Below are 27,588 nucleotides of genomic sequence, written 5' to 3'. Positions count from 1 at the left end.
TCCCTTATATTGCTGCATTTTCATGGCCTTTAGTCTTCCTTATCAATCAAACTAGCGCATACCATTTTTGATTTTCTGTATTTCAATTTTTTGGGCACTTTCAAATTTCAGTCCAAAGTTTGAAATTCAAAATTATTAAGTTTTTTATTTTCAAACCGTTTATCCAAATGAGCTGAAAATTTTGGTACTCCCTTCGTCCAACGAAAGATGTTTCCAGTTTGTCAAAATTTGGATTGTATCTAGACATGACTTAGTGTATGATGCATTCAAATTTAGTCAAAATTGAGACATTCTTTGTTTGACGGAGGGAGTAGAATATTAAGGATACCACCGTTTTATATTTATGTAATTTTTCTCAAAACTTTCTGGACACTTTCAAATTTCAGCCTGAAATTTGAGATTCAACTTTTATTCTCAAACCATTTGTCAAAATGAGATTAAAAAATTCCATAATAGTAAGGATAACATTTATGATGATTTTTCAAATTTTTATAGGCACTTTTAAAATTCTGATCCATTTTTTTTAACCAATTGCTTGAAAGTGCTTATGCACATCCTTCGCTCGTCGGGTGCACAGGCTTCTCCGCCGCTCGTTCCACACTGGCGCACGCGGGCCGTCTGATCAATTTAGGACAGCAGCGTTGTATCCATGTTCGCTCGCTGACGAGGGGGACCCACAAGTCAGATCCCAATCCCCTTTTCCTCTCTCCTCATTTCATCCCGTCCTCGCCCGGTTCTCTCCTCTCTGCTGCTCCCTCTCTGACCGGCGGCGATTTTTGCTGCGGTGGCGTGGGGTTTCGGCGGTGCGGGTTGTTGGAGAAGACAGGCGTGGGTCTGGGGAAGGAGAGCGCGACCAGCTCACCGTCGATTCTCCCCCCGCGGCTTCGCGCATCTACCGTGCGAGTTTGAGGGATTCAGGGCCATCGGCGGCGTGCGGCGAGCTGCATGTCGCTCGGCGCGCTGGAGGGGTCTGCCTGAACCGGTTCCGGCTGCTGTACGCGAGGGGCGCGCGCATCGACGCCGGCAGCGGGTTAACCAGCTCCGCGGGCGCTACGAGCACGCCGGCTTCGGCAATTTTCACTGTTTGCATTCTCCCCTCCACCTTCTGATCCTCGCATTTTGCAGCGCGCTAGGGTTTGCTCGACGACGGGGTTTGCACGCGTCGGTTGATTTGTTAGGGGGGATGTGATTTTTCGCCCGTGATTTGTGATGATTTGGTCCCGCAATGGGGGCCAGTTCGCGAGCTCTCTGTGTTGTTAGGTGGGGTAGCAGTAGGGGTTAACCCAATGCAACTACTGATGTGTTTTAGCTTTAGGTTTTGCCCTTTGATTCATGGGAATCAATGACAACCCCTAATTGCATATGTGTAATATATGCATCTGTTTGTCTCGATAAGCACATGAGGATGTGGATTTTTGCAGGCAACTTTTTTGTGTATGCTTATTTCCTCGTTCATATGTATGCACAACTTTTCGTTAGATTTTGCTGCTTTGCTCAAGTGCATACTGGCCAATATCTGTGAGTTGTTAAGGAGTGTCTTTCGATCTAGAATTAATTTGCATCGACTGGTTTTTATATTATCAAGCAACTTCTTAAGATAGTTGCCCAATATGTATGTTAGGAGTTGCTCCACTCTAGATTTAATAAGTTTCTTTCGCCTAGGGGCGGGGTGTTTTTGTATTATCTGTCAACAACTTCTGGCAGCAACGTTGCAATAATTAGTTGCTTTTCGTGCTAGTTGTTTCTTCATTAATTGCATTTTTAGTACAGGCCTAATGCTGCTTAAATAGTTGGGCAATATGTATGATCTGTTAGGAGTTGCCTCACTCTAAATTTTTTTCATTTTTAGTAATTGCATTTTTTTTTCACTTCATTGGGTTTCCTTAATAAGTTGCTTTCGCCTCGGTGTTTTTTCAGTAATCCTTCATAGAGTATGGACGGAAAATATTAGTATGATGAGAGAGGGAGGGGATGAGATCACTCAGACCATCATGTGGCTTGTAGATATTATACTTCATAGAGTATTGGACGGAAGATATTATGATATCGTGCATTGCATGTGCATGCTTACTAGTTACATTAAGGACTGGTCTAATTTGTGCCTGTTTGGTATGGAGTCAATTCTGAATTTAATTTGTCCCGCATGTATTCCTGAGTAATGCTTTCTAGAAAGCCAACTCTGGGTGGAGCTACTGTACTGTTTCAACATTTTCTTTAGACGGTAATTCCATTTGATGCTCAAAAATTGGTTGATTCGGTCTCCTTACAGTTGTTCTCCTTGTGTGTTTTTGTCTCATCTTTTGTTTCAGCGGACATTATGAATTTAGTCGATGATGAGGCAGCGGGGGGAGTGTCTGAAGAAGACAAATCTAGAGATTTTATTCATCGTCATCGCCATACTAGGCAAAAATCTCTTGGGTTCAAACCCAGGCGCTTGATTATGTGGGAGAAATTGCTACAGAGGATGACTACATAGTGCAGGCGTGGTTTTTGTTCCCCGAAGTCGCTTTTTAAGCCCTATGTTAACTATCGCTACATTTCTGCATTTTATTGTCCTCATGGGATTCATTGCGTGCAGTCTCCCTCGGAGAACAATGAGATTGCTCTAGCTAATGGTAAATGTACTAGACGCATAGGCCAAGAGGTAATTGCCCGCTTTTTTCATTTTTTTGTCTCCATATAGGCGCCTCAATATACATGCGTGACCTGTGTTATAGTTGCTTTTTGTCCTATGGTCTCAATATAGTTGCCTAAATATATTCCGCTGATAAGCTGACATAGTTGCTTACTGCCCTATAATTTTCCAAAAAAATAAAATAAGCTCATATAGATGCTTTTTCTACTAGCATATATAGTTGCTTGATGTAGGTGCATAGCAGTCAATATAGTTGATTTTCTCTCTTTTTTCTAACACATGTGCCCATAATATAGTTTTTTTTTGTCCCATAGTAGCTTTTTTTCTGATATAATTTCTTTTTCCACATATAGTTGCTTGATAGATATACATAGTAGTCGATATAGTTGCTTCTTTGTTTACTAATATACATGCGCCCACAACACCCATAGTATTTGCCTTTTCTGATGTTTTTTGCTATTCCTAATAGCATAATAGTTGCTTGACATAGCTGCATAGGAGTCGATATAGATGCTTTTTAATAATGACAGTGTGTCCATAACACCCATAGTATATGCCTTTTTCCGATATATTTGCTTTTCCTAATAGCTATAAATAGTTGCTTGACATAGCTGCATAACGGTTGACATAGTTGCCTTTTCCGATGTATTTGCTTTTTCCTAATCATAAGTTGCTTTGACCTGTCTGACTAGAAGTTGCATTAGAGAGTCATTTTTTGCCTAAAATTTGGAAATTAGAAGTTGCTACGCTAGGTCACCTTTTTTTTGCTTTTCCCATATAATTGCTTCTCTGACCTGTCCAATTGACTAGAAGTTGTATTAGAGAGTCACCTTTTTGCCTAAATTTTTGGTTTACCACTTCTACTGTTCCTATACTATTTTGTGTAAAAGTTGCATCCGCTAACCAAATTTTGAATTAAAATTTGCCACACTTTCATTGTTTCTGCTTTTTTTTAGCAAATAGGGTGCTTCTTTGGGCCTGTAAATTGCATCTAATTAGACAGCTAATAGATCTATTTTTTTAAAAGCAAATACATGACTGGCTAGGCAAACTATAGACTAGTAGTTGCTTCACTCTTCATTTTTCTGGACTTTAAGTTGCTTTAGATAATTGAACTAGGAGTTGTTTCACTACTATTTTTTTCTGGATTATAAGTTGCCTTTCGATGGAGTGGACTATTTTCTGGATCGGTATTGCATGACCTATTAGGCAAATTAGTGACCAGCAGTTGCTTCACTCAATATTTTTTATTTATTAAATCTCCCTTTATTTTGCATGGCCGATTAGGAAAATTAGCGATTAGGTGTTGCTAGCAAATGCATGACAACTATTTTGCAAATCACATCTATCTTTCTTTGTACATTTGTTTTTACCAGGGAATATGTACAGATGATAGGAGTAACATGAAGCAAAATCAGAAGATTGACTACAAGGTAAGAAACAATGTTCATATTAATGCATCTGCAGATGTGTTTAAGGTGATGTTTTTGCCAAGAAACAAAACAACGGGGGGCACAAAATGTTTACCTAATGTACCATGTGGTCGTAGTATGTGTTTTGTGTACTAAAATCGTTTCCAGCAAGTCCACAATATGTAGTACTATTTGTACTTTGTAGCTTCCAACAACACGTTAATGCTTTTGCTTGTAAAAAGGGGGAGGGTGGATGGACAATCCAGAAAATGCCTTTTTGGTTTTGTTGTTAACAGATCAGAGCACCATAATATGCATCTTTTATTTGTCCATCAAAGGGTTTGTAACACTTAGTTTGGTCCTAATCTGCTTTTTATAACACAAATTTCTCTGTGAGCATGGCTAGTTGTTGCCTGACCCAGGTCTTCATTCTAGTGTTCTGAAGTCAGAAACGAGCCGGGGCTCGAGAAAGAAGATGTAATTAGAAGGGGATAGTAGATAGAGGTTGGCGACTACTTTATTTTTGCGTTATTTTGCTTGCCTCGGGCGCAACTTTTGCCTACCACCCTTTTTACTTGCTTGGCATGGCCTCCTGTGGGATTTTAAAGGCAGGAGTGGGCCTCCCGCGGGGAGGGAGGAGGAACACTATGCGGGATGGTGAGCTGGACGTGCGATGTGCCATCAACATTTAGGTTGATAGGCAACATTTGCATCATAACAATAACAAGCAGTCATTTTGCTGTACAGTTTCCTGCATTTTTATGCTCATCATTAGTTTATGACAAGTTGCAAATCATGATTGTTTTATTTTTGAACCAGGAGCTTTTTTCGGGCATGGGTGGAATGTACAGCAAACAAGGTGGGCAATCTGGTCAGATCAGGAAGCAAAACGAGGGGGGTGGAAACTGAGATACTTGAGCAAAAAAACAGGAAATGTTTTTTAAGGGATGCAGCATGTGTGCCACCTTTTCTAAGCAACCTTTCTATGCATTAAGTACTCCCAAGTACTGCTTGTATGTTTGAGATCTGGTTCTTTTTCTATGCCTTCTGTAGTTGACAAGTTGCTTACATGGATTGATCACAACTGACAGGTTTTTCATATCTCCTGTAACATGCTCTTACATGACAGTCCAGAGTTGCCTTTTTACAAGTTTGTATGTGTTTCTGTTGATAAAAACTTGTTTCTTGAGGAATGCTCAATTATTTTCCTTGCCCAGATTTCAATTTTGGGATGAGGCTCATGGATACATGCAACAGATTAGCAAAAAAAAAAAAAAAACAAGAGATACGTTTTATCCGTGGCTCAAGTCTGATGCCGGGGAGTAGATGGTAGCTGACCCGACAAAACCGCGTGGTCAAGGGGGTGGCGGCGGGGCAGGGTACAATCGGCGAATTGTAAGCAGGGGCCAGAAGTTGCTAGTTTTGAAAAGCAGGACGTTACCATGTTTGGGTACCCACTGGTACCGTTCTTTTCTTTATGAATCTAATATCTAATTAAAGTAGTGGAAATTTTACGATGTAAATTGTTTCAAAGTTATCGCATGGCTGAGAATAAATCTAGATTTATTGAAAAAATTGTATCAGAAAAGACTTCCGCCTGTTTATGCAAAACGGAAACAATCAAATTCCTGCTCATGCACGAGTCATACGCACATCCTGTCCATCGGCTTGCCGGACTCCATTAGGAAACCAAGCCGGACTACATGCCAACAAGCGTAGCTATTAGAAGGCTTTGATTCCTGCTCACGTATACACACATCCAGATTCACCGGCAGATGGACACTCAGATTTAGGTTCCGACTAATCTAACGCAAAATCAAGCTGGCCGTCTCAAAACATATCAAGTCGATTCAAATAGAGAGGTGAAACACGGTGTGGTGCATGCAAGTATAAAAGGTACGTGAGAAAAGCTAGCTGTACGTAGATGCATCTTATACTCCCTCCGTCCCATATTATGTGATTTTCTATTACATATATTTAGACATATTTTAGTATATAGATACATTCATATTTAGACGAATCTGAGTGACTTAATATGGGACGGAGGGAGTAGAACAAAGATTAATTCCAGTAAGAAGTTAGTCTATCCGGGATAAACGATGATAAGCTTGCGATTCACCCACGACGTCCGACAGTAAAAAGGGCACGTTCACCATCATGTGTACTCCCTCCGTTCCATATTAAGTGACTCAAATTTGTCCAAATATGGATGTATCTATGGCTAAAAAGCGTCTAGATACATGTAATAGAAAGTCACTTAATATGGGACGGAGTGAGTACGTTTTAGGAGGTAACTAAGACAACGAAAGATATCAGAGAAAACAATTACATATGTCTAAACCAATTGCTTATATATGAAAACAAATTGAATTAAGCATGAGTTCGATTGTAAAAAAGCTTTACGAAATGAATTATGCATATCAATTCCATTGTATACAAACATTTATGAGTTCGATAGCAGAAAAAATGAGTCCGATGAAAATATTGGTAAAAAGATAAATTATAAGAGTCGAAAAGTGGATTAAGAAAACCAAGAGATTACTATAAGGGCCTATTTGATTAGTAGGATTGGAAAAACACAGACTGGGATTATGGTTGCACCAAAATTTGTTTGATTCGACACGAAATAAAAACCAATCTGTATATATAAACCAATCGGTATGGGATAAGATCCATGCAAATAATTCTAAATACGTTCGCCTCGGCGCGAACGTTTCTAGGAGGTAATTAAGACAACGAAAGATATTGGGAAAAACAATTACATAATCTAAACCAATCCAATATTTAATTAAAGTAGCAGTGATATGGTCTAGATTTTACAAAAGTTTAAATCAAATTATTAAAGCAAAAGAAATTCTATGGCTCAGATTAAACAAAAATTAACGAAGGGTCCAGATCAATCAATCAGTCAATCTACTCCATATATAATTAGAAGCGCATGTGTAGAGTATCCGATCCCACTAAAAAAATAGAATGCAATAGGCGAGCGGTTGCGGCGATAGTGAAAGGCATCAACCGACAGCGAAGAGAGGCCGAGAAACAGGAGCTGCCAAATGACGGTGAGAATCAAAGAGGCAAAGACTGACACGGCAACACTGGGTGAAGAATGAAGAGGAAAACTTAATCTATCAAGTCTATAGGAAAATTGAATATTTTCTAAAAATATAAAAAAGTTGAGGGATACAGGAAAAATACGTGTCACCGTAGCCGAGCTGGCCGTATTGGACGCCGGTATGCCGCGTAATATCTTAGTAAAACATGTAATGACTACATATTGTATAATATGCCTCTAATGTGAAGCGTCCACGTTTCTACCATGTGTCTCGAACAAAATAAAAGAATTCCATATAATTCTTTTGTATGCAAAAATATTAATTAAATGCAACAAAAACACATGTTACAGGTACAAGATAACTCTTCAGTATGGACACAATGTTAATAAAAAAAAATCTAACGCTGAAATATGTAATGGCTATCTACTCTGTAATACAATGTGTATATAAACAAAAATAAAACGAAACATTCGATCTTATCATCAGAAGATCTATATATAAACAGTAATAAACATTCCAATATAACAAACATAATATTCCAAAATAATAATTGAACTATTCCAAATACAATACTGTCTCCGTTTTTTATATATGGCGTATAACATCTTTCGCGAATATTAACGCAACTACCCCGACAAAGGTCGGGCGCACACTCCGCACGGTAACTGCAACGGATGTTGTGCTTGCATGTACCGGAGAAGCAATGCATGCCTTACAATTCGGAAAACAGGAAAAATAAATAAACAATACACCTTATAATAAAAAACTAAGGAGTACATCATTGCATATACAAATTAAAACTATTAGAAAAATCTACAAAAACATCATTTCATAACAGAAATCTAGCTGCGCAAACTGTGCGGGTCAACCCGCTAGTTGAAAATGGGTCGGGTTGAGATGGGATGAGGTTGAGCTGACGTGGAGATGTGACATGGTACGGCGTACTAATACCGAAGTCAAAAACTAATACCAAAGTCAAAACTAGAGTCAAAATTAGTCAGAACTGAGTCGGGCATTCTAACATGTATTCGTAGTATAGAGAGGTATTATAAACTAATAAAAGGAAGTCAAGGGTTGTAATCTAAACTTTGATACAAATTCAGCGGGGTAATATGGATTTACTATCTTATTAGTATTCATCCGTAGTTATATATAGATTCAACCATTTCATAGGATTCCTGCATCCTCGTCCCTCTGATCCAAACGGATTCTAAATGAAACTTCTACTATATGGATCGGAATATCATACACTGCTTTTACCACTGTCACCGATATCTGGCGGCATCAAGTCGAGAAGACACCATGCACCGATCAGACCTTACTGGCCTTCTCCAGTGTTACACCGGTTCATACAAAAAAGCATGGGACCCAAGAAAGTTTGATTCGACTCAGCATTCTCCAATGTTACGCATCGGTTCTTAAACTAGCACCTATCTCTCTCTTGACCTGACACACTTGCATGCCAGTTTATACCTTGCACCGGTTCATGTATAAGGATCGGTGCACAGTTTTATTTTGTTCCCCTCCACGCACAGGTGCATATATGGCCACCTCATCTTTAATTATGAACCGGCAAATTTTCGCACTGTGGAAGGCCTTAGAAGCAGGACGAAAACGGAAGCTCATTAACCATCTGGCAGTCGGTCACCTCTCCTCCCCCCTTCTGTATCTACTATCTTCTTCCTCCTCCCTCTCTCGGTCTCTCCCTTTGTTCCATCTCTTTCCTCACCTGCTCCTTCTTCCAACTCGAAGGAATCAAGCGGGATGGGGCGTCCTTCTTGTTTCTTCTTTCGTAAAATCTTAATGTAAGAAAGTAAGAAACGACCTTTCATGTGGAGTGAGACGTGTTCGAACAACTTGTAACCGTTAGATCTCCATCCTCACCACAAAGCCTTGTGATTAGGTCCAAGCCAATCACTAACTAACCTACGCCTTCCTTCCCGACTGTGTACCATCGACCCCCTTCTATTTCACTCCTCCTATAAACCCCAGGGAGAAGGCAAGAAAACAACCGCGTACGCTGCCAATGACATCCCCGATGCCGCGCCGGCCCCGCCACTACGCACGCTCCCTCCTCCCCCTCCTGTTCCTCCCCGCAATAATAATCGCCGCCACGTCCACGGCAACGACGGCGGCGTCGGCGTCGTACAACCGCACCTCGAATTGCACTCTGCTCCCGGACGCTGACATCGTTCGCAAGGCGTTCCTAGACGTCATCAACTTCCGCCTGCCGCGCCACGGCCGTTCCGCGTGCCGCCCGGTCCGGAGGCTCCGGTTCCCTTCGAGCAACCTCACCGGGGTCCCGCGGTGGGACGAGCTCGCCAACCTATCCAGCCTCCTCACCCTCAACCTCTCCGGCAACTCCCTCGAGGGAGAACTCCGCGGCGCATTCTGGCGAGCACCTTCGCTGCGCGCCGTCGACCTCTCCGGCAACCGGCTCGGCGGGGCGCTCCGGTTCGAGCCGAGCACGCGTCTGCGGTCGCTGGATGTGTCCGGCAACCGCTTCACCTCCGTCGAGGGCGTGGGCTTGCTCCATGGCCTGGAAAGCCTCGACTTGTCCGGGAACGTCATCGGCAAGGTGCCCGAGGGCTTGCCGCGGCTAGGAGCACAGGTTCGGCGGCTCGACTTGTCCCGGAACTCGATGGCCGGGAGGTTTCCCGATGATTTTCCAAGGCTTGACGGTGTCGAGTTCTTGAATATCTCCCACAACAACTTCTCTGGCATGGTCGACGCCCGCATCGTCCGGAAGTTCGGCCCCTCCGCCTTTCTCCAAGCCGGCAACGCGTTGTTAGTTGTCGAGGACTTGGAGCCGGCGCCGGCGACCAAAGGACGAAAGAAGCACAGGCGTGTGGTTCTTATCGTCGTGGTGGTGGTGGCCGTGGCCACGGTGGCGTTCCTGGCAGGGTGCGTCGCGTGTGGCTTGAACTTGAAGCGTGGTAAGAAGAGGGGCAAGAAGAAGGATAAGGACGGGAAGGCGGCGGCGGCCACGTGGGACGAGGACGAGGTGGCAGTGGGGGCGGTGAAGGTGGCGGCCACGGCGCCGGTGGTCGTGCTCGAGAGGCCGCTGATGGAGCTGACGCTTGCCGACCTGGCCGCGGCCACTTCCGGGTTCGGGCGCGAGTCGCAGCTCGCCGATGCCGGGGGCCGCAGCGGCGCCGCGTACCGTGCCGTGCTCCCTGGGGACCTGCACGTCGTCGTGCGCGTCGTGGAGGGACCCGTGGCCGGAATCGGGGAGGACGACGACGCTGCAGCTACGGCCGCCGCGTTCCGGGAGCTTGCGCGGCTCAGGCACCCCAACATTCTCCCGCTCCTTGGTTATTGCATTGCAGGTCAGCTTACTAATTGCTCTATGGCAGTACCGATTGTAATTTTGTATTCTTCCAACATTCCTATTCAAACCAAAATACTACGCCAATTCGAGGATCCGGATCCTCTAACTTGAAGAAGTGAAGTCACATGGTAACTTTGCTTCAGCGAACGGACATTTCCCAAAAAAAAGAGAAATAAGAAAAAGGAAATGGGTGCGCCTGTCGAATGGAGGCGCGGACGGCGCCGGCGTGGGCGATTCGCAGTCGTCGACAAACGTGTGGACGCCGGTGCGGTCGAGTCGATGGATGAGACGAAGGCGAGGCATGGGCACAAACGAGCCGCCGGCGACGAGTGGATGGAGCTCCGTCGTCGACCAAAACGACGAAGTGGCGCCTACGTCGGTGACGACGACATACAGCCGGCAGGCAGAACAGCTTGGGGATTCGGTGCAGAAGGAGCACCGTGTAGTTTGCTTGATTGCTGTGTTGGGCAAGATGAGGAACAGAGCATCGATTTCCACAACTTCCAATCCAATGTCCTTCGCATGTCATCGTCGGTCGTTGCATCGTCTGGTGGCCTTGTCGACGTGATTCCTTGCAGCGGGAGATGGAGTGCGGCGGCTGAGAGCGGTTGGAGCACAGCGCCCGCGAGCGAGGTCCTGGAGCACGTAGGCGGCGGAGGCTGCGGCGAAGGCCTAAATAGACGGGTCCTGACCGAGTGCCGGAACTCGCGCAGCTCCGCCGGCGGCGGCGTGTTATCGTCGGCGTGGTACATGGCGCTGATTCCGTGGCCAAGCATGCCTGCGATTTCGTTTTTCTTTTTTTTTAGCGGGAAATGTTTGTTTGCTAAGCAAAGTCACCTTCTGACTTCTCTTCTTCAAGTTAGAGGATCCAGATCCCATGAATTCCATTGAACAATTGTATTGCTACAAAACAAAACAGAGAAGTAGGCCAAATACACGCATTATTTTCCATTCAAGTTGCTGGTCAAATTGCACATATTATCATAACGATCACATTTGCAGGGACACAGAAGCTTCTGCTATACGAGTACACGGAGAAGGGCGACCTACACCGGTGGCTCCACGAGCTACCAGCCGGCAGCATGGACATCCAAGAATCAGGCATCATCATCGATCCCACATGGGACGCCACGGAGGACACCTCCAACAAACCCATAGGCGACTGGCCTACCCGGTACCAGCTGATACTAGGGATCGCGCGAGGGCTGGCATTCCTGCACCAGGGATCATCAGGCCGGCCAATCGTGCACGGCCATCTGGTGCCCACCAACATCCTTCTCGGCGACGACCTGGAGCCTCGGATCTCCGACTTCGTGCACCCTGGCAGCAACGAGACGCCAGAGGGCGACGTGTACGGGTTCGGGGTTCTGGTGTTTGAGCTCGTGACGGGGCAGGCGAAATGGGACGAAGCGACCGTAAGCTGGGCTCGTGGCGTTATACGGAACAAGAAAGGGGCGAATATCGTGGATGCCAGGCTGAGGGAAGAAACGGAGACGGAGACGAGGAGGACGGAGCGGGAGGCGGAGGAGTGCCTGCAGGTGGGGCTCCTCTGCACGGCCCACTCGCCTGAGAAGAGGCCCACCATGCAGCAGGTCGTCGGGGTGCTCAAGGACGTCAGGCCAGCGCCCGCAGATTAGCCACTGCATGATTCTTTCAGATCCACCAACATTCGGAGCCGGATATATGTGCGGTGGTTTCCGAGGGCTGTAAAATATGCCCCCGTGCTTCTTTTGGGAGGGCCTCCTTTCGTTGGGTTGGCTTGTTTCTGTCTCGTTTTCGTCCCACTTTATTGGTTGGTGCAACTACTTTAATTTGTGGAAGTAGCAGTGGTGTGCTTAATCACGAGCCGCCACGCATGCACGTGATGAGAGTCCGTTTCGATTGCAAAAGAGCGTGTGCTCCGGATAACATCCAGAGCTAAGGCTAGGCTGACCGATATGGATAAGTCCAAGGACACACAGGTCCATCAACAACTTGTTTTGTTTCAAATGGATATCGAAGCTTAATTTTTTATTTATTTAGGGGAGCTTAAGTTAATGTGAGGGGCTTCGTTTCTTTTTGTTCTTCATTTCTGTTTGCTCAAGTTGACACGCCACGTAAGTTAGCACACAAGAGTCAAAGCTATTATTGCCACGTTATAGCGAAGTGTGCATGGGGATCTTGTTTCCTGAATGGAGAAAGACAAGCTACCAATGCGAGAGTTTGCTCTGTAATTACACCTTCTAGAATTGTAGCGTTTGTTATGTTGATTTCTTCCAAACTTAAAAAAAAATGAAAGTCTAGTAAAAAAATTACATACACACACAGGCTAGATCAAAATATCGAAACACACTACTGGAGTTATCTCCGGAGTCTGTTGGAATTCACCGAAATAGTTTTGCTAAAATTCAACGGATTAGTTGCCGCCACTGCTGGCTGCGGTGGCCGTCGGTCGCTGAATTAATTAGTTCAATTTCACCCAATTTGAAGAGGTGGCTTGCAATTAATTGGGAGGGAGTTGTTTTAGTTTAAGGACAATACCAAGGAATTGATTGTCCAATTCCACTTCTCAATGCTATGGACACCTAGTCCAATTCATAAAACTCAATTCCAATTCGGAATTCCCAGCTTCAGTGTCTAGTGTCTACATCCAAAAGGATTACTTATTCGGTTGCCATTTATGCAATTTGACCGACATTTCTATTTGCAAACAACTTTGTAATACTCTCAAGTTCTTTTAACGGTTATAATGGTCTGAAGTGTGTAACGTAGGAAACATTAACAATTAAGTTTGTAAGTCGTCTGGTTAAGAACAAGAGAGAAATTAGCACAACACGGATCAAATGACCTTATGTTTGAAACCTTGTGTGTTTGATTAAGTTGCATTATTCGTTCAGTAGAAAGAGATGTACTTGTCGAACCAAGGCTACCGTGATACCGTGATGGTTTTGTCAATCTTCGAGCTGAACGATTAATCTTCAATACATGTGGCGCGAGTGAGTGTGTGTGCTTACGAGTGTGTATATGCGTCTATGTGTTGCACTTTGCTCGTTAACAAAATCAGACTCCGGGACGAGTCCTGGGAAAAAGGGGTCAACATATGTTAATTTAATGGGCATCTTCCATGGCAAGCTGTTACTAATTTTCATCTCTCTCATCTTTCGGTTGTTTATTCTCTTCTTTTTTCTAATGAACTCACGTGTCATTCTCTTTTCATTCTTGGTACCCGTGAACAAACTGTTTCTTCTGCAAGTAACTAGTACTAACATTTTCTTTTCATCTCTCCGTCATGCAGAACTAGTACCTACTTAGTATCTTTTATCGGAGATGTCAACTTGAACTGAAATACTACTGCTGTAGGAGCAGATTTGGATCACCTGACCAGTTCACACACACAATCTCCAATCATGCAATCAGGACCTGCCACTCCTGTCACTCTCTTAGCCACATGTACCTTGTGCTGTTCCGGAGACTAGAGAGCGCCCTGCCTGCGCCGCGTCAACCACGTACCATTTGACCGTGCACAAGTCACCGTTCGCTAGGACAGGACAGCGAGAGGATGCTCCTCTGTTGGACCGACCCTGCCCTATCCAAGTGTCCAGTCCCGCTGCGACGGGACGGGTGCCGGCCGAATCCGTCGTTTTGCTCCTTGTGCCCTTCTTCCTCAGGAATCCCAGTGCCCACCAGATCGATCCCATACTGATCTATTGACTGGTACAGTGGTCATACCTTTTGGAAACATTTGATTAGATCCTAGCTATCTGTTCCTGTCTTTGGTAATGACAGCATCCAAGTGTCCAAGTGCATATATACCGACTTGTTTTTGCAACCATTCCTCGTCTTATTATCAAATCACTCCCGCCCCTTTCTTGTAGAGAAAATTGCATTGGAGATCCTTAAACTTGACAGCCATGTTCACTTTCAACCATAAACTCGCGGATTTAAAAAACGGCTCCTTAAAGTTGACAAGTTGGGTCCACGCTGACATCTGACGTGGCTCGGGGGGTTCTTTTTGCAAAATTGCGGCTTCTGGAATCTTGCGTTGGCCCCCTTGGAAAAATATGGGTTCTAACCCGCAGCTTAAATCCCTAACCCTAGCCTCAGAAATTCCCAAATCTTCCCACTGCTCTCCTGAAGCAAGCGCCGGCCGTGTCGATGTTCCAGTAGTTGCCGCAGAAGCCATCGACGTCATTCGTGTGGACGTCGATGGAGCCGCCGTTCAAGTCGTCGTCATCTACGCGATTCCATCTATGTGGGTGCCGCCGGTTGTGCCGTCGGAGATTGTTGACAATCGCCTCCGGCAGTCTGGCCCTTCTGTTCCGTCGCTTCGTCTCCCTCGGACGAGGCAGTGTAACTGAGGAGGACAAAGGCCCAACGGTCTAACACGCAACGAGTGAGGTTTTTTTTTTAATAAATCAAACATGCCACCTCTTTGTAGCGATGCCTGGACCGCGGGGTTATAGGTCAAAAAATACCTGGGGTTCAATGAAAGAAAAACAACGGTCGCAAATTTGCAAAGAAGACCCCCCCAGCCATGTAAGATGATAGAGTAGCCTAATTTAGCCCGAATTCATCAATTTGGACTATAAGTGAACCCACATGCCAAGTTTAAGGGGACGTTTTTCAAATCAGCAAGTTTATGGATGAAAGTGAACGCCACTGCCAAGTTTATGGATCATGCATGCAATTTCCTCTTCCTGGTACTCAGCTCTATATTGTTGTAACTTTGTGATCAACATTAGTCTTTCCAATAAGGGCTTGTTCGGTTAGTGATTTACATATGGGGATTGGCAGGGATTGTTGGGATTTTACAGCTCGTTTGGCACCCATAATTTAGGCATAGAATTCTGAAATTCATTTTGAATTCCAGAAACCAACTTGTTTGGATGGCACGGAATTGGCCATAGGAATCCGATCTCAAATTTCATGAAATTACACTATAACTAACCCCAATTTCTCTCTAAAAGCCATCATTTCTCTAGAGTTGTCTCTCACTCTACAAATTTCATGTGGTAGACAAACATGATTTTTGAACCCGGAATTCAAATTCAACCAAATGAAATCTTATTAAAAATTAGATTTCATTTCCTTCCTACCAAATGAAATGAATTCTTGGTTACCGAACGGGCTGTTAGTTCAAATCCCTGCCAATCCTCTCCAATCCCCCCAAGGATGGGGAGCACCGAACAGGGCCTAAGGAGGATTAGAGTAGAGAATTACTCAGAAGTTTGACGTTGATTGGATTAGTCAGAGAAAAAGATCTCCTGGTTCAATTTTCCATCCACGACCCGTACCATCAATCAGGCGATATTACGACGGTAACTTCTCATCATTATCCTTCACGTAGCAGTGCCCAGTATAGGCCAGTAATGATGTGTTTACTAATAACTGTAATTTAACTATTTTCTAATAGCAGTAATTTAATAGCTGGCTAGGGAGTTTGGGAGCTCAGGGTTGGGGCACGATTTCTTTGTTACCTGGAAATTTGGGAATCGGGCAGAGACAGATGACGAGCCGCGTGAGTCAATCGATCAAGCGCATCGAGCGACCATCGGCGTGGTGCCAGACTGCCTGGGATGCCCGTGCTGTGTGCCGGGTTAGTATGTTTCTCAGTCGTCTTGAAAATAGCAAACCCGATTTATTTATAATCCTAGTACCCAAATGACTCTCTACTCCTCGGCAGCGGGATGGGTGGTGGCGCTTGCGTGAGAAGGAAGAGGATCCACTAGCGAGGGTGAGCGGTGCCAAGGAGTAAATGAGCTCAGATACACGTGTACATATATTCATAGCAAATTAACAGTTCAGTTTACAAACTTATAAAATGCAAGAATAACATCTTAAACTAGGATTGGTGATACTGTTTAAGAATACAAGTACGAAAGAAGGACAAACTCGAGTTAGATGTCGTAACCATTGCATCAAATTGTTGGCTATGCGGATTAATTCTAAGACAAATTATTAAATTGTTGTTAGATGTACATTTTTTGAGCCCTTAGAATTTGTATCTGCGTCCCCGTATAAAATAAATCTGCAAACTTTCAACTAATATAACTTTGGATTATTAGAGGCAGCGATGACGATGACTTGTCAACCTACGCATTTGGAAGGGGTCGGAGAAAGATGTCGTAGGAGGTAGCGACGACAGGTCAATTGTCGTCCACTTCGACGACGACACCCGTTTAAGGCGGTGCATGTGCATTCCAACGTGCCTTAGCGCAATCGACAACGATTTGGCCTCGAAAGACTAGCTCTCCGGGAGACACAACTTCCTACACTCTTAGTTATTTTGGCTATGTACTATTGATGTCCATGTACGATTGCTCACTGATGTCTTAAATGTCGTTCCTTTACTCATATTTCTTGCTTAATGAAAGTTGATATAGAAATCATTTTACTTAATAACAGGAGATATGATAATCATGTCCAGGTGTTGTATTTTTCTTTTAGCGAGTTCTGATTTTGACATATCATGTTTCAGATTGTGTATTTTTTGCTGATAAGATAGCATATCTCTCGAAGTATGGAGAAGGGCGTTGTTATATGCCAAATAGCTACTTGATATTTTTAGGTCGGTAAGGATGAAGATATATTTGGAAGTAAAATTTAATATATTTAGTCTTTATAAATATTTGAGTTGTTCATCGTCTACTCACTCCACCGGAGAACTATTTACAAATCATAGTAATTTTCATATATTCTATGTTGTAGATATTTGTATTACGATCATTCGATTTTTTTTTGACTGGGAAACAATAGGAGAGGTTCCTACTGTGGTATATTAAAAACTTATAGTTACCAGCCGGGGCATGTCCCTGCTGAAATTAAAGAGAGTTTATCAAAACAAATAATTCAGTGGGCAGGTTTTGAGGCACCCTAAAGCCTAAAAAAGTAAGATCAGCTCTAGTCTTAGTCCTCCAGGTTTGCAAAGAGGCGGCTTCTTCCTTGAAGATTAGATTGTTGCGAATTTTCCAAATGTTCCAGGCAGCCAAAGCAAAAACTTCAAAGAAGACATGTCTGCCAAAATTGACATATAATATGAGGAAAACTAATATTTAACAGAAATATCACAGGGCAATATATCATAAGATGTACCAGACAAAAATGCATGCTAAATAAGACCCGGAATTTTTTTTTTATTAAAATATATTTTCCAAACCTAGAAAAATATTGAATTCGATATCTATATTAACTCATAGTGTTATCTAGATGCTTTTTAGGAATAGATACATCTGTTTTAGGTAAAATTTGAGACAAGAATATCACTGGCGCTCGATGTTTCCATCGGGGGAGGAGGAACGCCACCGGCTGCCGTCGCCGGTAGGTTGCATAGCCTCTCAAATGCGAGGAGGGTGCCGATCTTGGTGGCGAAACGAGAAATCTGGCCCACCTATAGCTCGTCGGATGTGGGCTGAGGCCCATGCGGTTTACTATTCTATCGGATATATACGGATTTAGTCCCACATAATAGCTTAGACCCGTTCTTGTACTCGCCGGGCTTGGTGGTGCTTGCCTTTTACCCAAGATGATTGAGGGGACTTTGCTAGATCTACAACATGCTGCGAAGTTGGTAGCATTTCTGTACGAAATCCAACGGATCTATATCAGGTCAACTACGCACGTGGCAGCATTTCTATCAAAAATACTGATTTACAGTAGGCCCAATTCCTGCATATTTCTATCAAAAATACTGATTTACAGCAGGCCCAATGCTGGGCAACACTTATGTTATAAACCTTTTTTGGACTTATACTACCTACCTCCGTTCACAAATAAAACCAAATTTATAGATAAATGCACCTCTGAATATAAAAGGTCACAACTTTGTTTTAGGTCAAACTTGGTAAAATTTTGAAATTTGACTTACCACAAACTTAAAACATCTAATATTTATGAACGAATGGGGTACTTTTCCAAATTTGACTAATTTTATAGAAAAATACACCATCATCTACAATATCTATAGTATGAAAATATATATATCGTGACATGTAAAACTTTTTTAAGTTATAAATGTTGGTAGATTTTTCTATAAATTTGGTAATAAATTAAAAGTTTGACTTAGGAAAACCTAGGATATCCTATATTTACAAACGGAGAGAGTACGTGTCTAGTCGAACTCGTCCGATCTTTGTACCCACACTTTCGACCATACACAATGCTCGAACATGTGCCACTTGGAACATCTGATTTGGATGATTTGACGAGTAAGCTTATGTCAAAGAACAATCTGAAAGATCCCCTACGCCTGAGTGCAACTCTTGAGAAAGAATCTCATGTAATAGTGCGATACAAACTATTTGAGATATCACTTTCGTGTGACCGGGTCATGCGGTCAATCAGAGTACTAAAATTATGTCTCTTATTTCTCCTTCCCACCGCAAAATGATTTTTCATTGAATTGCTTAGACATGAGTTGTTATTTGTTGCTCAGGTTGGAGATGCATTGCCACGAAATTACGGTTTTACTATATCTGAGTTGTCTGATTTTTAGTTAGAGATAAGTTGATTGCTCAGCCGTTGGATATGATTTGTGCTTTAAGATTTGAAGAGGATAATGAAAAATAAGGGTAAAATGATATCTAGATACTATTTAAACGCCTTTGATTTTTCAACTTAGATTTAAACATTTTATTCTTGAGTTGATGTAAACTAGTCTATACAGTGTGGTTTGTAGCCGAGACGTACTCCCCTTTATGAAGGACCCTACGATTCATGCACATGATTTTTTCCTTTTCCTAATTAGCGTGGTAAATTTGTAGGAAGTTTTTCTTCTTTAAGAATTATTGTGGCGCCTTCAATCAACCTCACTTGTTTTTACTTCTATAAAACATTCAATTAGTGGCGGTGGTCCGTCACCATTAGACGAAGTCGTCAGTCACTTGATTTTTTTTCCATTGTCTGTTGATTTGGCACAAATCTGTAAGGTGAAAACAAAAACGAATTATATGAAATCGAAAATAATAGTACAACATTTTTTCAAACATGCTTTTTTTTAATCCGTAGCAATCCACGGTTATTGTGCTAGTTATTTATAGAGATATAGATAGACAACCATGGAGAGTGAGATCAGGAAACATAAGTCGTAGATCTGTGGTAGATACACAAGCAAAGAACATGCAAATGGCTTGCGTCCCAGAATATAACAGCAAGTGGTTATAATAACAGTAAAGGCACTGACACGTGCAAAGTGCTTGCGGCAGAGGTGGGACTTAATTAATTTGACCAAAATAGAAAGTAAAAAGAAAACCCGCAGAGGTGCCCGGGGAAAATAAAATAAAATACTTGAGGTGTTTGACGACAAACGACGTACAGAACTTATAAAATCTTGGCAGAACGAAGTTTGAAATTAGGAGAGTCGACGATCAGCTGCTGTTGACGGCCCTACAGTTGCGCCTGATCTGGCCGGCGTTCCCGGTGAGCGGGCTAAGGTTCCCCATCTTGATCATGGCCGCCGCGAAGTCGGCGAAGAAGAGCGCCTGGTTGGCGCTGTACTGCTGCACGAGCGCGTCCTGGGAGGCGCCGTTGAAGAGCTCCTGGTCGGAGTGGATCAGGCCGCGCTTGGCGAGCAGGTTGCCGTAGTAGGCGTTGTCGAAGCGGAGCTGCGTCTGCACGTCGAAGGGCGCCAGGTTGGTGTCGCCGTTGGGCGCCGCGGCGGGGCAGTTGCCCCTGCGAAGAGTCGCGAACGCCGGGTCGATGTTGGTGTCGTTGTAGACGTGGTCGCGGAAGTTGAGGCACTGCGAGAAGCCGATGGTGTGCGCGCCGGAGAGCGCCGTCAGGTCCCGCGCGCTCAGGCTCTTGTTGGCGAACGACTGGATGAGCGCGCTGAGGTTTAGCGTCGGCGGCGGGAGGTCGTTGTTCGCTGCGTCCAGGCTCGCCGTTGTCGAGTCCCGCCGGCCCAGAGGCACGGCCCAGCTTGGCCCGCCCAGCTGTTCGATATCACAATGTCCAGATCAGGCGTGTGCATTTCAAGTTATATAGATCGGCACAATGTCGGAGTCAAGCATGCATGCACACGCACGTATGGTATATATGTACGTACCAGAACGGTGCCCTCCCGTGCGGCCAGGGCGAGGATGTCGGCGCAGGAAACGACGCCGGGGCAGAAGTACTCCACGTTCCTCTTGATGTCGTCGATGACCTCGAAACCGCGGACGGAGTTCACGTTCGGAAACGCGGTCTTCTCGCCGGTGAAGTTCTTCCCGGGCACGTCGTCCAGAAGAATGGATCCGTCACATCCCTTAAACAATTTTTTATATGTCTCAATCGTAAATTGATGACGATCGAATGTAAGTAACCTTGTGCTGTCCGGAATATGAGTACCTGAACAAAGCAGTCGTGGAAGTGGAGCCTGAGGAGGGATGCGCCCATCCGGCGCTCGGTGAGGATGGCCTTGAACATGCTGAGGCGCACGATGAACTCAAGGTGCGGGCAGCTGTAGTCATAGAACTTGGTGTTGAGCTGCCCGTAGGCGGCGGAGGAGAGGAGGGAAAGAGCAACAAGGCAATGCCAGGTCGTAGTGGACCAAGCCATAGCGACCTTGCACAGTGAGTTAATTAAGCTCTCTCGATCGCCTTTGCTTTGCTAGCTAGCAAGCTGGGCTTTCCTGGGGCCGGCAGGAACAACTGATGAAGTGTTATGCATGCATGATGCCGTATTTATAGCGTCCTTTTGCGCATGCATGCATGCAAGCGAAAGGAGTTGCTAATTCCAAGCTCCCCCCATGGCCATGTGGAGTATCTTGACAAGTGTGTCACGATAAGATAAATTTTTAGTGTGATCATTCGTCCTTGATTCCTGCACCCGTCGTTTGGTGCAACTACGAGCAGTTGCCGTCACGGACATAGTTAAATAAACGCAGGGCATGCCCCAACTTTTCAACGCGGGACGACATACGTGTGGCCTCGGCAGAGGTCGCATTGCAGCTGTATCATCAATGTGCTTGTGCTTGCCGGTGGCCAATGGCCAGTAGTGACTATACGCGTAGCCTCGGCAGAGGTGGCATTGCGATATGAAAATACTCCTACAGTCCTACGTATATAGCTCGCGCGACTTGCGGTCAACTAACCTTGGAAGTTTCAGCCTTTCAGGCCATGGGAATGTTGAGTAGCTTTGATTATTACTCCTAATTATAGGAGATTAGGAGTACAGCTCAAGGTCAATGGCATGCATGCATGCAACTCGTATATTACGCAAAAGTACGATATTCTAGCGAACATTCATGCTGTCTGGATACACCGCCCTCACTTTGTCACGACGTGATTCCCCCGTCATTGATCGATGCCGGTGAGACCCAGAGAAAATACAGAATTCATATTTTCGAGTTGCCTGGAATTAATTTTATTTTTAAGTCGACGACATTCTTTTCAGTTAGATACTACTACTACTAGATGATAATACAACAACTTTCATTTGATTGGAGATAATAGATGATGGTGCTATTTTTTAGAAATATGTTCCATGAGTACTATTAAAAAATGTTAAGGAACGTTCATGATTTTTTAAATTTTAGAATATATATTCAAAAGATTTAATAAAGTTTTATCACATATTCGGGAAAAATATTTATATACATAAAAATAGTTCATGTATTTCTTTCTCAAAAGAATAAAAATAAAATTAGAATTAAAAATTGAATAAAAGCTAGAACCCATGTTTGGATGTTTTATATCGCAAAACCATAACTCTTGGTCTTCTGCCTGCTTAACCCGAACCTTTGAACTAATCTGTTGCGAAAACCCCATAATATGGCAATCACGCGGGCGAAGCGGGAATTTGACTGGTGAGCCCGCATGTCATTATGTCAGCTACTCGCAGTAATTTGACATCAGGTTTCTCTCCTGACCCTCCGGTTCTTACAGGTCCGGTCCGTTTCGTTTCGGTTGGCTATCTGACTGAGAACACGAAAGAAAAAAAAATCCGAAAAAACGAAAAAGTAAAACAAAACACTATTCTTAATTTGGGCCGGCCCAATTTAATCTAGGTGGGCGTGGGCTCCTTGGCCGACGCCCTAGGTGTCTAGGTGTGTAACTCACTAACTCCGCACACCAAAACAGACCAGGAAAAAAGAGCTAAGCCCATGTGGCCTAGCAAAATAATATAACCCATCTGGAGCCTACCGTTTCCAACGCCAAACCAGCACTAGATGTATTTCCTGCACCTACTAATCGAGTTCATGCGAACACTGATGCAGCTGACACGTACGTACTTAACAGGGACCACTACGAGCACAAGTAGTTAAAATTAATATCAGAAGGGGCCGGGATCAGACATGACATGAGTATACGGTAGTAGAGTACAGCTTATTGCAGAGGTGAAACAACACATATGTTTTCCACCTGCGCTCCAACAAACGATTTACATGTAGTATCGAATTTTACGTAAGTGCGTATATATAGTTGACGGCAGTCCGTCCTGAAACAATCAATCGATCGATCAATCAATCAGGGGTTGACAAGCCTACAGTTGCGCCTGATCTGTCCGGCGTTCCCGGTGAGCGTGCCGATGCTCCCCATCTTCTTCATGGCCACGACGAAGTCATCAAAGAAGAGCTTGTTGTTGTTGCTGTACTGGTTCACCAGCGCGGCCTGCGACTGCGGGCCGCCGCCGTTGTAGAGCTCCTGGTCGGAGTGGAGCAGGCCTTTCCTGACTGCCAGGTTCTTGTAGTATCCGTTGTCGAAGACGAGCTCCGTCTGCACGTCGAAGGGCGCCAGGTTGCCGTCGCCGTTGGGCGCCGTGGCGGGGCAGGTGCTCCTGCGCAGGTTTGCGAACGACACGTCGATGTTTGTTTCCTTCCAGATGTGGTCGCGGAAGTTCATGCACTGCGCGGATCCCACGGTGTGCGCGCCGGAGAGCGCCGTCATGTCGCGCGGGGTCAGGCCCTTGTTGCCGAACGCCGTGATGAGCTCGCCGACGCTGGCGAAGAAGGGCGGGAGGTTCTGGAGCGCCACGTTCGGGCTCGCCGGCGTCGTCGCGTCGCGCCGGCCCAGCGCCACGTCCCAGCTTGGCCCGCCCAGCTTCATGCATGTACTCTCCTGTTAATCTTGGCCCCCTGATATGTACACGACGATATTCTGTACGTGCATGTATATACTGTACACGTACCAGAAAGGTTCCGTCCCGTGCGGCGAGGGTGAGGATGTCGGCGCAGGAGACGACGCCTGGGCAGGAACTCTCTACGCTCGCCTTGATCGTGTCGATCACCTCGTAGCCGCGGACGGAGTTCACGTTCGGGATGGCGCTCTTCTCGCCCACGACGCCACCCACGTCATCCAGAAGGATCGACGCATCGCAACCCTAGCACATAAATAAGAACATATGATGTGCAGCCGCGCCAGTCGATCATATACAAGGTGGACGAAGAGCCAAAACTTCCATAAATTAAAGAACGATGATAATTTTGTACCAGGACGAAGCAGTCGTGGAAGTGGAGCCTGAGGATGGAGGCGCCCATGCGGCGGTCCTTGGCGATGGCCGTGGTCATGTTGTCGCGCACGATCTGCGACAGGCCCGGGCAGGTGTTGGCGTAGAAGGTCGTGCTGAGCTGCCCGCGGGCGGCAGAGAAGGCGAGGAAAAGCGCAAGGAAGAAGCAACGCCAGCCTGTGAACGACTCCATGACTTATACGCGAGATGAGATCGAGCTGGAGGGAAGTACGTACGTACGTATATTTGGCTTTTGCGCTTGCTTTCGAAATGGGCACGATCGGGATGTGATCGACTACGCATCGTACGTGCCGCTACTTATAGTGTGCTGTCGCGTCGCATCCATGCAAGATAGCTGGCCGGCCTTGTAAATGTATCTTACTCTTAATTAATCAAGTCAAAGTTTACCTCTCGAGGTCGATTGCAATGCACGTGGAAGCTTGTACAGAGTCGGTCGTCGCGTACAAGCTAGCCTCTGCTCCGGCGAACTTCGCGGCCTGCCCAGCCGCCGCATGCAGCTCTAGGTACGTAGCGTCCTGCATATGCATGCCCCTTGAATCGAGCTGGAAGAGCTACATCATACGACGCGCTACGCTAGAGAGAATACAGTAGTTGTCGGTTACGTAGTAGAGGATCGACGTCCTAAAAACGTATGTACTGCCACTAGCTAGCTTTGTGTCTAGCTAGCTATAGCAGATTCCCCGCCGGTTCTTCATCGTCACTCCACAGCTAAAAATATTGACGTGCTTGTGTAATTTGGGTGTCAATCTGCTGGCTGACTTTTGATACATGAATGGCTGCAGTCACACGCATGGAATCTCATGACAAAACCACCCATACGTGGAAGTGTCAATGTAAACCCCTTTGAAGTGCCAAATGGCAGATTTTTGTTACTAGCTTGGTCTCATGACAGATTTTTGTTACTCCGTACCATGTTTGGTGGCCACTTCGTCTTTCCAAATATACAGAAAACGACAAACAGACAAAAACAGCACCGTACTAAAATTCCAACTCACCAACAATTAACAAATGGGTTTGCAATATCTAAGTTTGCTTGATTTTAGTTATAGATAAGTTGATTCTTCAATCGTTGGATATGATTTGCGCTTTAAGATTCGATGGATAATGAAAAAAGAAGAATAAAATGAGATCTACATACTAATCCAACACCTCTGATTCGTCAACTTAGATTTAAACCGTTTGCTTAAAAATCTGTCAACTTAGAATAGCCACACCCGCAAAAATATGAAAAATAAGCATGCATGTATAACTTACTTAACAAACCAACATTATGTGAAACAAATGACTTTTGGTACATGAATGACTGTACGGAATCAATGACAAAAAAACCACCCCGATACATGGAAATGTCAATTTAACACCTTTGAAGTGCCAAATCATAAATTCTCCTCTAGGCTATAGATTGGTGGGCAGTGCCATGTCATCTGTCCAACATACAGATTACAGAAAACAACAATCAAACAAAAACAGCTCCATACTAAAATTCCAACTACTAACAATTAACGAAATATGAAAACAAGCATGATTTTATAACTTACTTAACAAACAAGTATCGTGTGGCACAGCTTTGTTGATAACTTTTTTTTCTCTAGAGCAACGATCTGGCTTTACAGTTTTGGAACAGAAAAACTACAATAGATCGATAGAATCAAAACGAACACTTAGGAAAAAATAAAATAAATGCGAACTGAGCATAACTCAAGTGGTTGGTTCCTTGTGGTGTGGAACCAGCCAACTTAGACTCAATCCCAGACTGGATGCTCATATTTCCTGGATTTATTCCAGGACGGTGTTGTGCTTTTAGTGGGAGTGATGTACCCGTCAACTACGAGGTGCATGTGGTGAATTCGTCAATCTTAAAATGATATGTCGGCCCAGTCTCTCGGATGTGCTCATATGGGTGTGTGCGTGCCTACATTCATAGGAGTGAGTGTATGTGTGTGTTTGTGAGCTTCTGCGTTTGTACTGTGTTTTCTCATGAAAACAAAATACAATAAATCGATAGAATGAAAACAGACAAAAACAACGAAGACCCTCGAAATACTAATAGCTCCATGGTCCTTCGAAGTCTTCTCTAAATCCACCATTTTCATCTTGACGCACTTGCAAGACAAACTAGGAAACCGCTGGTCCATGGATGGGAATAGACAAAAGGCCGAAAAGACGAGCCCCGAGAACCAATGGCTCTATGAAGTACGTAGGTTGCAACGCTTACACCAAGACGAGGATGGAGTGAGGACACCAATCTTCTAGACGATGTTTGTCTCCATCCTAATACACAGTGGCAGATCTAGAAATTGGATTAAAGGTCTGGCTGGCACGCGATGGGTTTGGGTACAGGTATAGCCCAACCATACCCGTACCCGACACCCGTACCCGACGACCTGACCCTCAACCGCTACCCGTACCCGTACCCGCTGTTGGGTATGATATTTTACCAAACCCGTCACCCGCCACGGGTATGTTAGGTTCGTTGCATAGGAAACAAAAAATTTCCTACGAGAAGTGCGGAAGAAAACCCAAGAATATATATACTAGATGTATGTAACGAGAGGGACCATGAACACCATACCCTCGTAGACCGCTAAGCGTTACGATCACGAGATCGTTGTTGGTGTAGTGGAACTTTCAATGAGATCAATCTCAGTGCCGAACGGACAGCACCTCCTTGGTATCCACACGTTCAGCTTCACGTTGTCTCCTCCTTCCTCGATCCAGCAAGCGTGAGGGAGAGGTAGACGAGATCCCGGCAGCACGACGGCGTGGTGACTATGGTGAATATTCTCACAGGCAGGGCTACGCCGTGCGCGTGAGAAGAGGAGGAGAGGAGGGCTCAGGGGAGAGAGATCCAACTGAAAGCTTGGGGTGTCTCTCTCCCTTGCCCCCCCCCCTTCTATTTATATAGGGGTAGAGGAGGCGTGGCCGGCCAGGACTATCCCGTGGCCAGGACTCTCCGGCGGCCAGGACTCTCATGCGGCCAGGACTCTCCCGCGGCCAGGACTCTCCTCCTGGCCGCATGGGCCCTGTGGGCTAGCCCCTCGGCCCATTAAGGCCAGGGTGCTCCCTCACAGGCCCATTTAGCCCAGGGATAGGTGGGCCTCAAGGTGGAACCCTCCGGATCCCTCCGGAACCTTCTAGAAGCTTCCCGGTCAAAACCGGGAAATATTCCAAACTTTCCAGAACCCTGAAAACAACTTTCCATATATAAATCTTTATCTCCGGAACATTCCGGAGCTCCTCGTTGCGTCTAGGATCCCATCCAAGACTCCGAATCATAATTCGATATCATCATCATTTATCTCATCTAACCCAAGCAACATGAAACGTTAAGTGTGTGACCCTACGGGTTCGAGAACATGTGGACATGATCAAGTATCAATAACCAATAGCGGGACCTGGATGTCCATAATAGTTCCCACATATTCCACGAAGATCTCATCGGTTGAACCACTATGTCGAGGATTCAATTAATCCAGTATCCAATTCTCTTTGTCTCGCGATATATTACTTGCCCGAGATTTGATCGTCGGTATCGCCATACCTAGTTTAATCTCGTTACCGGCAAGTTCTCTTTACTCGTTCCGTAATATAATACCCCCGCAACTAAACACATTAGTCGCATGCTTGCAAGCTCATTAGGATGTTATATTACCGAGAGGGCCCAGAGATATCTCTCCGTCACAAGGAGTGACAAATCCCAGTCTTGATCCATACAACCCAACAAGCACCTTCTGGGAT

General features: G+C 44.9%; 2 protein-coding genes and 1 long non-coding RNA gene across 4 annotated transcripts; 2 read left to right on the top strand and 1 right to left on the bottom strand.

Moving 5' to 3' along the window:
- Positions 1 to 685: 685 nt before the first annotated feature.
- Positions 686 to 5,240, top strand: LOC100824303. Of its 2 annotated transcripts, XR_731262.3 has the most exons (4): positions 686 to 1,082; positions 2,310 to 2,644; positions 4,012 to 4,068; positions 4,867 to 5,240. It is a non-coding gene; the product is annotated as an uncharacterized LOC100824303 (long non-coding RNA). The 2 variants fall into 2 exon arrangements; XR_138210.4 differs by having other exon boundaries at positions 698 to 2,644.
- A 3,681-nt stretch (positions 5,241 to 8,921) lies between these two features.
- On the top strand, positions 8,922 to 12,468 carry LOC100830740 (calmodulin-binding receptor kinase CaMRLK). The gene is made up of 2 exons (XM_003571110.4): positions 8,922 to 10,429; positions 11,434 to 12,468. Exons 1-2 carry the CDS (start codon positions 9,127 to 9,129, stop codon positions 12,066 to 12,068), a joined length of 1,938 nt encoding a protein of 645 aa, XP_003571158.2. The 5' UTR covers positions 8,922 to 9,126; the 3' UTR covers positions 12,069 to 12,468.
- Positions 12,469 to 19,471: 7,003 nt separating this feature from the next.
- On the bottom strand, positions 19,472 to 24,112 carry LOC100830117. Its single transcript, XM_024461347.1, has 6 exons — positions 23,813 to 24,112; positions 23,512 to 23,703; positions 22,863 to 23,423; positions 20,731 to 20,991; positions 20,450 to 20,647; positions 19,472 to 20,336 (listed from the first exon to the last, which is right to left on the bottom strand). The coding sequence occupies exons 1-6, from the start codon at positions 24,020 to 24,022 to the stop codon at positions 19,773 to 19,775; spliced, it is 1,986 nt and encodes a 661-aa protein (XP_024317115.1). The 5' UTR covers positions 24,023 to 24,112; the 3' UTR covers positions 19,472 to 19,772.
- Positions 24,113 to 27,588: the final 3,476 nt, after the last annotated feature.

Source organism: Brachypodium distachyon, chromosome 3 (assembly GCF_000005505.3).
Source record: "Brachypodium distachyon strain Bd21 chromosome 3, Brachypodium_distachyon_v3.0, whole genome shotgun sequence".
NCBI lineage: Eukaryota > Viridiplantae > Streptophyta > Magnoliopsida > Poales > Poaceae > Brachypodium > Brachypodium distachyon.
Note: the sequence above shows the minus strand (reverse complement) of the source record. Positions and strands in the feature narration are given on the sequence as shown.

Excerpts from the sequence above, each read along its gene's own strand:
- LOC100830740 (XM_003571110.4), top strand. The coding sequence starts at position 9,127 with ATGACATCCCCGATGCCGCGCCGGCCCCGCCACTACGCACGCTCCCTC. Across the intron at positions 10,430-11,433 it reads CCTTGGTTATTGCATTGCAG|GGACACAGAAGCTTCTGCTA; the intron begins GTCAGCTTACTA and ends TCACATTTGCAG.
- LOC100830117 (XM_024461347.1), bottom strand. The coding sequence starts at position 24,022 with ATGGAGTCGTTCACAGGCTGGCGTTGCTTCTTCCTTGCGCTTTTCCTC. Across the intron at positions 23,704-23,812 it reads TCCACGACTGCTTCGTCCTG|GGTTGCGATGCGTCGATCCT; the intron begins GTACAAAATTAT and ends TTTATGTGCTAG. Across the intron at positions 20,337-20,449 it reads CACGGGAGGGCACCGTTCTG|CTGGGCGGGCCAAGCTGGGC; the intron begins GTACGTACATAT and ends GATATCGAACAG.